The sequence below is a fragment of the Quercus lobata genome, chromosome 3 (genome assembly GCF_001633185.2).
Source record: "Quercus lobata isolate SW786 chromosome 3, ValleyOak3.0 Primary Assembly, whole genome shotgun sequence".
NCBI classification, from domain to species: Eukaryota; Viridiplantae; Streptophyta; class Magnoliopsida; order Fagales; family Fagaceae; genus Quercus; species Quercus lobata.
The window spans coordinates 18,734,508-18,750,195 of record NC_044906.1 but is presented as its reverse complement, the minus strand read 5'-3'; the positions used below and the strand labels follow the sequence as shown (position 1 = coordinate 18,750,195).

The window sequence follows — 15,688 nt, the reverse complement described above, 5'->3', positions numbered from 1 at the left end:
ATGTTGGGATCACTGTATCAACATAAACTTCATAATTATCAACATATCAAAAAATTAATTAACTTTTTTTTGTGTAGGTGGTATTCAAGCCCATACCTCAAATGAATAATATATATATATATATATATATATATATATACACACCAAGTGCAAAAACACCAAACCCTATAGTATTTCTCAATGTTTGTGTCTCTAGGAAGGCGCGACTTTATTAGTACAACCCAAAGTGAAATTGCAGCAATAGCAATGTTAATGTTCCTTCCCATTGCTGTGTCAAAAATTTAACTTAGAATTCGGTGGAGGTGAATATTATATTGTGTCCAAACTCAAAAGGATTCCTTCCGTAGTAGCCTCCAGTCCACCCTTTGACGAAATCACCAAAAAAATATAACAATGTAAATGACATTACAAGTCCAACAATATTACCAAAAAAAGACCGGCTCCAAAACAAAGAAAATAGCCTAGAAATTTGACACAATAAATAACCTTTATTATTGATAACATAATTTTGTTAAGCAGCATTTGAGATACTGTACAGGTACAGCGTACAGGCCATCTAAAATTATAACACTAATTTTTTTTCTGGTTTTGAACACTACATTATACCGCACCTAGTGCCCGTCAAACTTTGCACATTTACAAGTCAATTGTGTCACACTGAACTCTTCAATCCAACAAATTTATTCCCTCCAATACTGCATAAGCTCAAACCACTGTCTCAGTAAGTCAGAAAGGGTTCTAGGAAGTGCTTCAATGTTCCTTAGCACAATGTAATATGGGAAGGGAAAGGAATCAATATACTTTGAAAATTTAATGCTTCCACCCTCAAAGGATGCTTCCATGAGGTCCATGATCGACTCTTGCGGACTATCCAGAAGAAGAAATGCAACCATACGCTTCCGACTCAATGCATCTCTAACACAGCGCTTCAAGTTTTCCTTCTCATGGAACCGACCATCTGCAATGATCAAGACAAGCTGTTGTAATGGGTTCTGTCCAGATGGAAGTTGTGCCTTTGCCACAGCTACATCCAACATGTTGTTCAAATACGTCAACAGATCAACCACCGGTTCATCCGCAATGGTATTCTCTTGTTTGAATGTCAAGCTGGAGATCATCTTGATCCCAGCCTCTCCAGTAAACGACTGATCAAAATCATGCAGTAACCTAATGTTCCCCTTCTTTCCAAAGCTTGTAACAGCCAAGTTTCCCATTTCCAGTTGAGAAATGGCACGACAAACAGTACTAGAGCCTCAATGGCAACATCACCACAGCAACTCTCAGACAAACTACGGGAATCATCCACAGCAATAACAACTTGATAATCACGTTTGTTAGGTCGGGTCCGCCTCAGCCATATCTTATCTTTCCTGTAATGACTTGCAATGTATGGAATTACCTTCTTCATGTTAATACGCTTACCAGTTTTATAATCCCCTTGGAGCTTGCTGGCAAGAGTGGGCTCTAACGCAAGACGCAATTGTTCCGCCAATTCCTGGGATAACCTTGTCGTCTGTAGTTCATATCTTCTCCAAAGAGCAGTAGCATTATTATTCACATCATTGGAAACTTCCTCAGGATCTTGGGCCTTTCCCAGCTCATCATCAACAGAAAGTTTGCTGAATTGATGTATGCCTTCACTCAAGTAAGACTTCTTGACAGAGACCAAACTCTCTGAAAGGCTTCCAGGATTATCATCATCAAGACTTTGAACCTCTTCAGATCCCTCGTTAGGTGACTTCTCCAAATCTGTGAGCTGCATATGCTCTTCAATCTTACTTCTTTGGATTGAGGCAGAGCTCTTGAGAGGGGGTGCTTCAGAATTTTGCTTCTCAATCTCCATATCAGCAAGGTCATATCTATGCCCCGTAAGACCATCTTCATCCGGCTTATTTCCATTGACATTTCTGTCAACCTGCTCAGATGTTGCAGGTCCCAAGGCCTGTGCTGTCCCTTTCTCAAATTCGGACACAAATCCATATTCATCTTCATTTGCATCCTCGATCTCACCTTGTGACTCTGTATTGTCTGCCTGAAGATCAACAGACACTTTGACTCTTTCTTTCCACTCTTCAAGTGCATCCCCAACATTCCGGTAAGGATTAGTTTGGGTTTTTTGAGTAGATGAAGGTTCATGTTGAGGGAACTGACTTTTTGGTTGATCGTCAGTGAATCTCCCACTATTTGATGAGTCAGCCACCTCAATATCCATTTCAGTAGTATTAGTGGAAGGTAAGCCCTTTAAAGGAGCAAAGTCATTTTGAGCATCATTGCCGCTAGACCAGTTTGATTGTGGTGCTATATTTCTTGAATCTGGTGCCTGAGAGTCACCTTTTGGTTATGTTGCAGATTCTGCATTGGGCACATGATCAGAAATTCCTGGCTTGAACATATCATTACTTGGTTTGGTTAAATTCTTCTCAACATTCTCTTCATGATTTCTACCAGGATCATCCCTTTCAGGACTTCCACCCACTTGTTCTGCCTCTGCCTCTCCCATAGTTTCATCTGTTGCATTTGTATTTTCTTCCTCGTGGTTTCCCTTCTCATCAGACTCCTCATTCTCCACAGGATCTGCACCCTCCACAGAATCTGCAACTTCCTTTTCATCTGTGTCCATATCTTCATCAGAACACTGATTTGACTCATCAGGATTTAACCCTGTGGGATCAGCAAATGCTTCTTCTTTGTCCAGTTTCATGTCTTCTATGTTCTCTCTGTCAGCAAGATTGTCCTCACTTCCAATCTCATCATCTTGTTTGTCAAGTTCATCAGAATTAAGCTCTCCAGGTTCATCAGCATTAAGCTCTCCAGGTTCATCAGTAGTAGCAGCACTATCTTCCTTGGCCCTAAGCTCCCTAGAGCTTGTATCTCTATCCCTAACAGAAGACCCTGATTCATACTTCTCATTTGAATTACTGGGTGGTTCATCTTCATCCTTATCCCAAAGTTTCTCATCAACTGCTTCACTGTTAGCACCGGTTTCCCCCATTGCAGACTCTAACTGCTCATCCTCACTATCATCATCATTGTTATCTTCTGCAGAGTCCTCACTAACGCTCTGTGCATCGGCTGCAAAATCCTGTTCCATCTCAATCCCCTTCTCATTCTTATTCGAGACTTCATTTGAGGCATCTTGCTCATCACCTGGCTGTAGAAACATTTAATGGAAAAGAACGAGACAGTCGAAGCATTAATGAAATAGAAAGAAAAAGGCATCGATACCAAGTTATGCAAACTCAAATATGTTTCAATGCTGTACCTTATCCAATGCCCCAATCAGCTGATCTTCATCGGTTATCTGATCACTGACATCATTCATTCCAGCACCTTCTCCCATACCAGTTCCATTTGCGTCTTCAGATCTATCAAGAGTACCATCATCCACCTGATCTTCGGCAGAGATGCCAAATCCTTTTGAAAATAAAGAAGCAAAAACACTTGCAAGCACATGGGTCACCATAGAAACCTGCATGAAAAAATACAGATTTTAGTTATTGTATTTCATAAATTTGAAGTTTGCTTCCATGAATAATTCAGAAAATTAAAATTGCACAGGTAAAATTCGAACCAAAGAAAAGGAGTCATCCTATTGTTTGAATCTTCATTTACAATAGAAAACAAGTACTATTGTTTTTCACATGCACAGAAAAATTGGCCAATATGACACTCGAAGAAAAAAATTTCTTCACACAAAATTAAAAGAAATGCCAAGTTTTGAGCAAAGAGGCAACGAACTTACCGTTCTATACATAGCTAAAAGATCTTGCAGGAGTGCATCGCCAAAGTTCAAAATTATGTTCAAAGAGACATGTAGATGCTTAAAGGAATCTTTATCCATCAATTGAGCATTAGCTACATGATGTGCAACACGGACAAGAACATTTTGATAAAGAGACGCTTTAAGTTGCATAACGGAGACCTGTTCCAAATGGGAAAGCAGATACATTGCACAAACACATCAATTTGATACTACATAATAGTAAAACAAATGAAATGCTCCAAATAGATGAACTGTCAAAGAAGAAGACGTTATGATGGAGACATCAAATGAAACAAGTTTATCTATTAAGAAAGAATTAAATGAAGTGCAGACCACCTTATCAACAGCAACACCATTTGAGAATGTAACCAACTTTTCTAGCAAGGTCATATCAGCAGCAGAAAAGATTGTGGGAATATCTATGTCATAGGAAAGAAGCTGAGGCTGTGTGCTGCCCAAGTTAACAGAAATCAACTTGGATGGAAATCCACGGGGAAATCTCATGAATGAATATATAGTTCCCTGCAATACCCTCCAAGTCAGCCAATGATATGTTTAAAACATCCAAAAGAAAAAATACATCTAAAATAAAACAGAAAAAATACCATAATGAGATCCATATCGTCCAGCTCAACCATACTCAGCAAATCTTTCTGGAAGACACTTGCCAAAACCAGCGATGAGCCCAATTTCATTTCATAAACTGCAACTTGAACTGGTTGAACTACATCAACATATTCAGCATATTCCTCTGATAATCGGCCAACAAATCAGGTTGCTGTGTCCTGATAAACCAAGATAGAAACATGTGAAATAGGAATAATAATTTAAAATGCAACAGCAATGTGGAATGGAAAAGAAATGAATTGTTATCATACAAAATACATTCCCAACTATCTAATCATGCATAATTATTTGTACCTGCCAGTTGCACACTTGATCAACAATCTGTGGTAAGCCCATGGCTTCAATATTACTCACCATAACCTCCAAAGGTGTAATACATTTAAGAAGCCCATCACATTTTTCGAAAAATTCTTTGCAATCATGTTTTAACTTCATAAATTTCCCGGGATCAGAGCGGAACACAATCTGAGAACATGAAGAAACTTTTGTCATCAGATAAAAGACAAGAACTAACAAGAAGCATGTCCAGCCTTGGTAAACTAATATTTTTCTTTAGAACTTTATTGGATTGGATGTCTGTTTTACGTTGTCATCCTCCATTTTCGGTTAGTGATTTGATAAATCTATGTAATCTGCATGATTGAGTGAATGATCTCCCCTTGTATACTCCCTGTATACTTGGGTGATTTGAGTTTTTGATATTAGTAAGACTTTATTACTTATCAAAAAGGTATCATTCATACTCACAATCGCCACAAACATTTGATTTCCTCAAACACTAACAAAGTATATATCAATATTATCGTATACTATAAATAAGTTTATTTCATCTGCCAATGAAAATAGTAATACAAGAATAGAAGTGAAACTGATTAAACCTTTCTTTGCACCCTTCTAAGCTCCACTTCAAGATTTTCTAAAGCCAGTGTTCTTCTATTATCATCTTCTCTTGTAGAAAAATGTCCTGCTAAGTAGCCACACTCTTGTCGCACCTACAACAACCCATATATTTAAATCTTTAAATTTATCACATCATTTGGCTTCAAAGAGAAGCTCAACTACAAACTTCTCCCTGCACATGAGCATGCAAATTCATTCGCATATATTACAAGTTTTGGGTTTATGATCTTACAAAGAGAAATGAAATTAATTAAAACTAAACATGTCAGATTGACTTCAGAACTTATGCACTCAACTTGTGGTTCAAATTAAGATACTTAATAACAAAAGAACCATAGATAACAACAAACACATGCAAATACGCAGCTAGAAGTAATAGTTATGAAGAAATAAATTTGAGGAGAGGTGCTTGAAGAGCTTTAGATGTGGACAGCGATTCTATCTTCGACATTGCATTGGAGGTGCATAAATTTCACAATAAAGCCCATAAAAAATTAAACATTGTAAAACAACAAAGGAGCCCTGAGGCATGAAAGACCATTACAAAACACTTAGGCTGGTTAAATAATACAAGAAAGATACCTGGATTTCAAGCTTAAGGGATGCTATCTTCTCAGCCAACTGTGAATACTTCCAATAGTATTTCATGGCCGGATCTAGATCATCAGAGCTAAGCAAGAGATGAAAACGTAATCCCCCAATCCGTAACCATGCACAACCAAGAATATAGTGGAAGTCTAAGAAAGAAAAAAGATTGAAAAAAAAAAAAAAAAACAGAAAAACAAATTTTGCTTGGAACCAAAATAAATACAATTAATATTACTAGCACTTTATAAATGGGGTCCGGTTAACAAGTGCCCTTAGGGCATTTATTAATGAATAATTTTAGAAAAGTTTTAATACCACTTTTACGAGAAATACAAAAAAGCTATTTAAAAGATAAGTTGCTTTTTTTTTTAAGTTTACCATCAAACTTTTCTAAAATGATTCACTAACAAATGTCCTTAGGGCATCCGTTGACAAAATCCTATAAATAAAATTGATACCCAAGAAAAATCTTGTAATTCTAAACACAGCACAAAATGATCAATAGAAATTTAATCACCAGTAGATTCACAGTGAAGATAGAGATCTTTTAGCAGTGGTTCAATGTACTTTTGCACCGACTCCTTCAATCTGCCATGGCTTGATGAGAGAATAACGGGAACTCATTTGCTGGAGGTTTTCCTGCTGTCACCAAAGAAAGAGATGGATAAAAGGACGGACATGATGCAGCCATGAAAGATTAGTTTTTTATTACTTCATAAATTTCTATTCAAGTTCTATTCTATGGGACCCACATGTGAAGTCTAATTGAAACAAAAACTGCGATTTTAAAGTCTAGGTATGAGTTTGTAAGGTTAAGGCTCCGATAATTTCAGCATAAATTTTTTTTAAGTAGAAAGTTTTATTGAAAATGGGAAATACTTCATGTTCACAATGATGAGCACAGAGAGTTAAAAGAATTACAAGCACAAAATGTTTTATGTCAAAAATGTTTTCAAAAACATCTTAAAGGAAAACTGTTTGTTTTCTGGTATTTGGTTGTGTTCTTATACTTTGGGAAACATTTTCTGGTATTTGAAACGTCTGAAAAATCACAAATTTTCATATATATATATATGATAAATAACATAATTTATTGGGGAAAAAAAAAAATGTATACAGGACATATACTAGAGACCATCAATCATGGTGTAGAGTACAATGATCACTGAAATCTAAAAGAGAAGAAAAAGGATAAAAACCCAATGAAGAAAGAGAAGTAAGAAAAAACATCTTTAGTTCTAGAATACTGGTCCTCAAAAGCTTCTAGCATTTCATTCACGCCATAGTCCCAAAATTTTGGGGTCGGCTATGGATCCCTAACATATTAGTTAATATGTCTTCTTTGCCTCCATTCTACTCTATCTAAAGTCAAATTCTGAGTTACTCCCCTAATTGACATGTTCTATTTTATTACTTCTACTAATATGATTTTTGGTCTTCCTCTACGTTTTTTATATAGATATGAAATAAAAAGTTTGATACACCACATAAAAGTAATAATACAGAACAACTAAAAAATAACCTAAAGCAAAATAAACCAATTTCTTCTTTTTTAAAAAGTCAATCATTACAATAATATGCACAATCAAAATATGAGTGCAATAGCAATAAATAAGAGGCGTAAAACATTTCTGTTCCAAATACCTGAAAATGAGGAAAACATTTTTTGAAAAATGTTTTAAGTTGAAACAAATGGCGCCATTAAATAAATAAATAATAATAATAATAATAATAAAATTAAAAAAAAGAATGTAAACTGAAAATATGGAAAGTAACCATGCGAATGGTAAGACCAGTCTTTTGGAAACACTCATTTTTCAAAAGATTCATTAAAGATATAGAAACTTCAGAAAAAGCATACCTTAACTGAGTTCTCCGATAATGCACAAAGATTGGACTTGATTGTTGCAAAATTCATTTGAATCAAAAGACTTTTTATGTGCATATATAATCAGGAAGCAGAAGAGTAACATTAAGAATGAATTCCATGAATTCTAGCAGAAATAATAAAAGCATATCCAATTTGCAACATGAGCTACCTGGTGGAAAAGAGAACGAGCCATAGACAAAAGAATATGATGAAATTTTGTCCCAGTCATAGAGCTGTTCCAGAGGTTACAAGAAGCAACTCTAAGCTTCAGACATCGCACATCATATTCACGGCATAGCAGATGCACCTTGCCTACATTGAGCACAAAAGTGGATACAACCTTATTCAATATCTTTTTATTGGAGGTGAATTTTGACAAATTCACCATTGGATTACATCTTTTTCTTATATCCTCCATGCTTGCAAAATTTCTAGAAAATTAAAGATCAATAGCTATGTCATCAATAAATTGTTTAAATTGCAAGTTTTTGTAGTTTAAAATTATGCATAAAATATAAGTTTATAGATCACATAGTAAATAATATACAATTAACACAAAATTTGACATATATATTAAGTATGTAAAGAACATATAATTCAACGGTTAGATTTCCAAAATATGTAGTAATATTTATTTTATTAAAGTTATAGTCTTAGGCTGCAACTAATTTTGTAGCTAAATTTTGTCCATTCCCAAAAGAGAGCTTTGAATCTTTGATAACTAACAATAAATAAGGTATGCAACCAGCAAGAAACAACCAGGAAATAGAATGTCATAGACAAATTTGGCCAATTAAATCTGCAGAAAATTCTTATTCATCCCCTTTTTTGGTATGAAATCCGAAGTTTTATCATTATCAAGAATAACGAAAAAGAAACGGAGAAAAGTATCTAGCAAGATAACTTTAAGGAACTTGATTACTTAACCATACCAGAATTTCCCGCAACAGCCCCTTCCAGTAAGATAAGTAGAATCACAATAAGGTTAATGCAAGCCAACTAGGGGATTATAAAACAAATCATCGGAAATTAGTACCAGCCACTGAAGTTTTGAACTTTTCTAATAAACCATTGGTAAAAGAAGAAGAGTAGAAAAAGAAGTTGGACTACATTTCGAGTAGTAGAAGAGAAGGTAGGCATAAAAGTAACCTCAGGAAGACTAATGAAACGGAGAAAAATCATAAGAAAGACAAGCAACCAAAAGGTAAAGAGAACTCTAATGTTGATAACAAAGACTAAATAATATAGTAAACCCAATAAATCCTAGCCAATCAATTCCCCTCATACATGTGGCTTCAACATATATAATATTAAGAAAAATCACTCAAGTATGTGAACAAGTCCCAAATCATAGGCTAAAACATAACAAATAATAAATAACACATTACCAAACAAGCATTACATTAAACTTTATGAAACTTAAAACTACAAGACTAGCATATTCGAATATTATCCCAATATTATGTCAAAGGAATATGGTCATAAAAGAATCTGAAAATTCTACCTTGCATTGCAAGAAAACGAAGTTCGGGATTTGATGATGCAACAACCTCAATCAGACTTCTATTCACTGCTACAGCAAACATATTCAACAAAGGGAGAAAAATTCACTTCAATAATTTGAAAGAATTGTCAACTTCTTTTCTTTTTTGATAAGTAGATTTCAACAACTTAACAGTCACAGCAACCTAATACACAGTAAATAAGAATGCCATACCTTGCACCCGTGAGTTTGAATTTGTTGGCCAAAGTACCTCACAAAGCACTGAAAGTTGATGTTGTTTATGAAATAAATTAGCAGAAGGTGGCAAGAATGGATGACCCCCATGAATCCAAAGCAAGGACTTCTCACAAAGTAATGAAAGTTGATGCTCTTTATGAAATAAATTAGCGAAATTCTCCAGATTCTTGCTCTCCCTCTATCATGAACAAAAGAGTAATCAAGCCCAAAGTGCATTACAGGATCTGGCTAAAAGAAATGAATAACAAGACACAAACACAAAATGCAACATTATTGTGGTCAGCTTACCAGCACAATCTCAGCTGCTTCTGGGCAGACATCACTCAATTTTTCCTTCAATTTTGTGACATCCTTCATCAAAGAACGCCAAGAAATTCGCAACTGCTCAACATTTGACGATGTAGTTGGGTCAGAGTTAACACCATTCCAGAAAAGTATGTGATCTTCGAGAAGGTCAGTGTATAATTGAATCAGCACAGCAAAAGAAGGAGATTCCATAAACATGTATGATGAATCAACAAACTTATGAAGAATTTCCTCTTCAATTACTCGCAGAGATTTCAATACAGAACCCTGAGCTTCATCACTATGTTCATGGCTGCTCTGAGCATTCCATTGCTGACAGCTAACTCTTAATGGACCTAGGCAGTTAATGGCATTACTTAAAAATAAGCTGCATGATTCAGCCATGTCCTTTGATGCCATTAAATTAACTAATTCTAATGACAACATTGGTATGGGCAGCAAGCCAAAATCTACTTGGTGAAGAGATGCAACCTCACAGTGTCGCTGAGAAATGTATTTCCAAACAGGATGATCCATTACCCGCTTGATTAACATCAGAAAAGAACTGAAAAACTGGCAGAAGGGTTGCAATTGAGCACTAAACCAGTTAAACCAGAGAAGATAAAGCTCTAGATCATTTTCCGTGGCTTGTTCAATGGCCCAGTTGGCAGCAAATTCCAGCATCTTATTAGCCAATGCTAATTCCGTTTTCCCAAAGTTTGAAACAGTTGAATTTGAAGACTTGGGAAACATTTTCTGTTCTAACTTCTTCACATTTATCAAGTAAGCACTTTTATGGCCACTAAAAATTCCTGATTCAAATGATGCAAACTGAGCCCCCAGGAACTCCAGATACATGCAATTTTGTTTCACACAAGTTTCTTTTGAGTACCATACAAAATCCATTACTTTCAATGGCATTGGCCATCCTCCAGGCAAACACAAAGTAAAAGCTAGTGATGAATCCGACAACTCTATAACTGATAAATAAGTGCTTTTAGCATGGCCTATTATATTTCCCCCTTCAGCTTCACCAAAAGAAGAAAGATATGTATGCTCCCAACTCACATGAAGACTCCACAAAGGCTGATTACCATTCATTAGAAGCTGATGGAATAACTGCACCCAATGTGACAGCTCAAGATACGTAATGCTGATATTAAGTCTTGAACCTTCGTTCCTAGCGAAGACATGCGATTTGGCCATTGATTCAACCAATCTACCTCCAGGAATACCAGAAAGAATAAGAAATCTCTCCACATCTTTTAATTCAATCTGTACAGAACTGTAACCACTTCCTTCATCTAGTAACCAGTATGGCTGCATCATAAATATCTCAACTCCTCTATTTCGCATTGCTCGGGAAACTTCACCATAGTTTGGGTTAACTGTGAGGAACATCCGAAAATTAGGGTGTGGATGAAGAACCACTGGTTTTCCATCAACAATTCCACACTCATTAAGTGTAATTGATCCAGAAGGCTCCACTAAAGAGTTGAGTCTATCAAGAACCTATATTTCATAATTAAGAAGAAAAATTAGATTTCTATCATTTCAGTCAAAAATAAGAAGAAAAATTAGATGACCTGATAAATAGAAAATTAATAGAATCAAATTGGTCATCAGATAGAGACATAACAACAAAATATCATAAGAATGTGTTATTAATTTAACTTGTCACATACCGTGGGATTACAAAGATTTGCATTCTCTAGAACAATCCATTCTCCACGTTCAATAGCTTTTATCAGAGGTCCCATAACCCATTCAAACTTCGCAGAAAAAGACCTTTTCTGATAATCCTCTTGCAACTTTAAAATTGTCTTCATGGCTCTATCAAGATCCCTGATCGACCATGACAGAGGTAGATCATTTTTCTTAAGATCCTTTAGTTGTTCAATGATCTCAACTAACAAACTCAGGGAATCGGTGATTCTCTTCCCCTTCTCTGCATGCTCAGTAGAGCCTGATAAAAAGTTACAATCCATGCTTTTTAAAGCAATACATTTGGCTATTAACTGATCATTTCTTTCACTAATAGATGCTTCCTTCGAGGACTCCAATTGCAAACTATAATACTCCTTAACATAGCACTCAACTTGATCAACAACAAATCGAAAATTTCGGGAAGCATCATATTGCTCAAAGCATCCAAGTAACTCAGATATATCAGTTGCAGCCGAAAGATTTAATTCATTTAGTACATTGCCAGTAAGCTGAGCAAGTAACCTTATCAACGAAGTCTTACCAGATGATGATTGACCAATCAAAATGGACAGCCATTGATGCTGAATACAATGTGCAGCAGCTTCTAAACATTGACGAATTTCAGGCATAACTTTAAGCTGACTGCTTGAAATTTTAGATGATTGAAAAAGGTTCCTTTTAATGGCAGTGTTCCCCACAATTAAGTACTGGGAATTAAGCTGAACCCGTGGGTAAGGATTTATAAATGACTTCACCTCAAAAACCTGCTCAAAGAGCTGTATGACCTCTCTGCGGTCAACTTCTGTACGCATTCTTTGAATATAAAGAATGTTGAGGAAGGAATAATCTCTCAAGTTCTCCACTGCACCTAAATCAAACAAAACCATATCTTAAGAAACCAGCATAGTACGAATCTATACATGCATAAAGTTCAAAATAATCAATCAAATTTAAAGAAAGAATATAGAAAACCTTGTATGATCTGACATGACCGAATCACATCACGTAGATTAAACTCCCAAGGTGAGCCATCCTGAGCAAATTTGTGATACAACATTGTCTCTTCATGCAATCGTTTGTTAAATGATATCAGTTTTATTAGTATGGACCTGGGGATTGATGGATAAAGCGAACTACAGATGAAAAGATAGTCACCCTCAGCTAACTCATCCACATAAACCTGAAACCAATGACAAGGAAATAAATAATTGTTAATATCTTGCATTTCAAGTTAAACCATCATCTGTTTTACATAGTTTATACATCCACAGCAACAATGATGCTTAAACAAACATACCTTAGTGAAACGGTTGAGAAAGGATTTTGGAAGGCCTTTTCTGCCACCACCTTGATGCGAAGGATTTTGACATGCAAAAACTCTAAAAGATGAGGGACACTTAAAGGTGCAACCCAGCTCCGGAATAAAGACTTCAGCTCGGTGATCCAGAATAGCATTCAAACCCTAACAACAATTAAAATTCCATCAATGATTATGTTCTCATTATTAAATAAAAAAACACATAAAGAAAAGAATAAATTACAAATTACATTGTTTAACTCAGCCTTGTTTTCAATTTCATCCTTTAAGTTACATTTTTTTCAAGGGTAGCCTACTTGTATTTTGAAATTCGACACTTTACCCACTTGATGTCTACTTGTTAGGGTTCAAACCCACGTCATCACCTTCTCCATTAAAAACATATACTACCTATGTCCCAAATTGTTGGTCCTCTTTAGAAAACCCAAATTTTTAATGAAACGTCATTTATTGTCTTGTCTTTTAATTAAAAATATAGAAGTTTTCAAAATTACCCTTAAACAAAGTTCTCAAAAAGTTTTATTTTTATTTTTATTTTTAAGCGCTTGTGATGGTAGGGGGCAAATAATAGGAAACTAGTAAATTAAATTTTAATTTTAGAATACAAAAACAAATTTTGGACACCCAAAATGGAATACACGGAACAAAAATTTGGGACGAAGGGAGTAAAAATAACAAATCAATAAATACAAGACAAAATATAGCATTTGTATAAAAGGAATTATGCTTTCTCAAAACATCAATAGAACGAGTTTCAACAAATCATCCTTATCTTTCAATAACCCCACATGATTCTCAAAAGAAATAAATCAACTTGAACCATTTGAAACCCAAATTTCACACTTAACATTAGAAAACCCACCATAACTCATCCCAGTTACTCAATTTCGAAGTCCCACTCAGATTTTCATGCCCCCATTCAACCAACTTCTAAATGAACAAAGATAAACCGAGAATTCCAAACAAAATTTTTGTTCCTTTTTCACACTTTCTAGAAACAATCAACTTAAACAATTAAACCAATTTCCACAAACTTAAAAACCCTATAATACATTCCAATTATCAAAATAGTCCCCTTTTTTTAACAAAAAGCCCCCCTCAGATTTCCAAACCCGACCCACACCCCCACCGCCCCCCAAAAAAAAAAAAAAAAAAAAAAAAAAAAAAAAACCAAAACAAAATACCCTATACCAAAACGACCAAGATCATCCAAATCATATCATCATATCATGTAAAACCATTCAATCAAGCCCAAAGCAAAGAACTTTTACTCTCCCTTCTACTATTATGGTTTCCTTCCTTTTCCCACATTTCCCCAACAACCAAACAAGGGATGAAAAGAAAAAAAAAACCTTTGAAGTTCAGAGACTCACTCACTCACCCCAGAGACAAAATCGAGAACACCCTTTTGTATCAAAACCCTGGAGGTCCAAGAGTAAAGGAAACGGAGAGGAAGGCCAAGAATGAGGACCTTGTAAAAGGGGTGGTGAATTGTATCAGGACTTCAATTCATGAGAGATTAGAGTGATTTGTGGCTTGATTTGGTCAAGATTGTGGAATTTCTGTACGGCCAAAGATAGATAGACAGAGACCTTGGAGCATAGGTGAGAAGAGGTAATGGGAAGATTAGAGCAAAGAGTGGCTAGGAATTCCATCATCCATTTTTGCAGTAATTTCTATCCCTAAGGTTTTGACGTGTTTTATGTTTTGTTTTCCTATAAAAAAAAATGTCAAACAAAAAAACAAGAGGTGTGTCACAGAACCCTAACGAGACACATCTCATGTAGGTAAAGTGCCAAATTTCAAATCACAAGTAGACAACTTAAATTTAGGCCAAGCCACTGGTAGTAAGTTGTAATTAACCCCCCTTTTTTTATAAGTAAAAACACAGTCAAATAAAACAGTAATTAGCCCCTTTTTCAATCAGTCCTTTAATTTTCATTCATTTCAATGTAGTCACCTATCCAATCTTCACTGTTAAGACCAACAAAACAATGTCATCTTCACTCTTAAGACCCACCAAATGATGTCATTTTGTATACTGAAAACTACTAAAACTAATAGTGAGATTGGACGGGACCAGGCACAAGGACATAATTGAAATCAAATTAAAGTTGAAGGACTAAAATGAAAAAACGGAATCTTGTGAAAGACTAATTGATAAAAGGTAAAAGCTAAAGGGTGAAATTTGTAACTAACTAAATATGCTGCGTAAATCTTGAAAACAAGCAAAAGCATCAACAAAGTAATATTAGGAAAATAACGATAGAGGTTCATTACGGTGCCTCTAACACAGATTGTGGAGCAAGATTATGTTCATCAAGCAAAACCCAACAACCTTCCTTTAAAGCCTGCAAAAAGAAGGAAGAATGTCAATACATGTTTAGAGTAATTAAGTTTGAGACAATTACACCTTTGATATATGACACTTTAACCTGCAATAGGATTCCATCAGACCACGCAAACTTTATTCCTTCATCACTCTCAATAGGTAAGTCCGACCCCAACAAGTCCATTATATTAGTCTGCATAAGAACATGTTTAATGCTAATACTACTAAGTGCAAAAGGTTTTAGAAACCAAAAAGAAGAGAGAGAGAGAGTGTAATACCCCAATTTTGATTTTATGATTATCACTGTACCTTGTCAATTTTAATATAGAGTAGATAATTTTGTAGTGCTACAAATAGGTGAGAAAATTAAAATTTTAGTGCATACAATTTGGTGCGGCAATTAAAATAATAAATAAATAAAAAGGATGAAGATGTTTTATGGGCTTCTTAGAGACTAAAGAGATAAGCTCAAGTGGATTTTAAACTCCAGCCCATTATCCCACCAAGCCTACATCTCTTAAGTGTTAAAATATAAGGTGGAGGAAAAGCTAATTAGG

The 15,688-nt window shown here is 35.3% G+C and overlaps 1 protein-coding gene across 1 annotated transcript; it reads right to left on the bottom strand.

The window, feature by feature from the left end:
* Positions 1-574: 574 nt before the first annotated feature.
* On the bottom strand, positions 575-15,315 carry LOC115980482 (midasin-like). Its single transcript, XM_031102722.1, is given in 21 exon segments — positions 575-1,246; positions 1,249-3,151; positions 3,263-3,469; positions 3,743-3,922; positions 4,100-4,285; positions 4,369-4,548; positions 4,685-4,855; positions 5,269-5,382; positions 5,873-6,027; positions 6,396-6,498; positions 6,500-6,520; positions 7,918-8,060; positions 8,681-8,747; positions 9,224-9,321; positions 9,466-9,667; positions 9,778-11,286; positions 11,460-12,349; positions 12,454-12,661; positions 12,779-12,943; positions 15,085-15,150; positions 15,235-15,315. Coding segments are annotated over 21 exon segments (7,215 nt in total). The 3' UTR covers positions 575-680.
* Between the last annotated feature and the right edge of the window lie 373 nt (positions 15,316-15,688).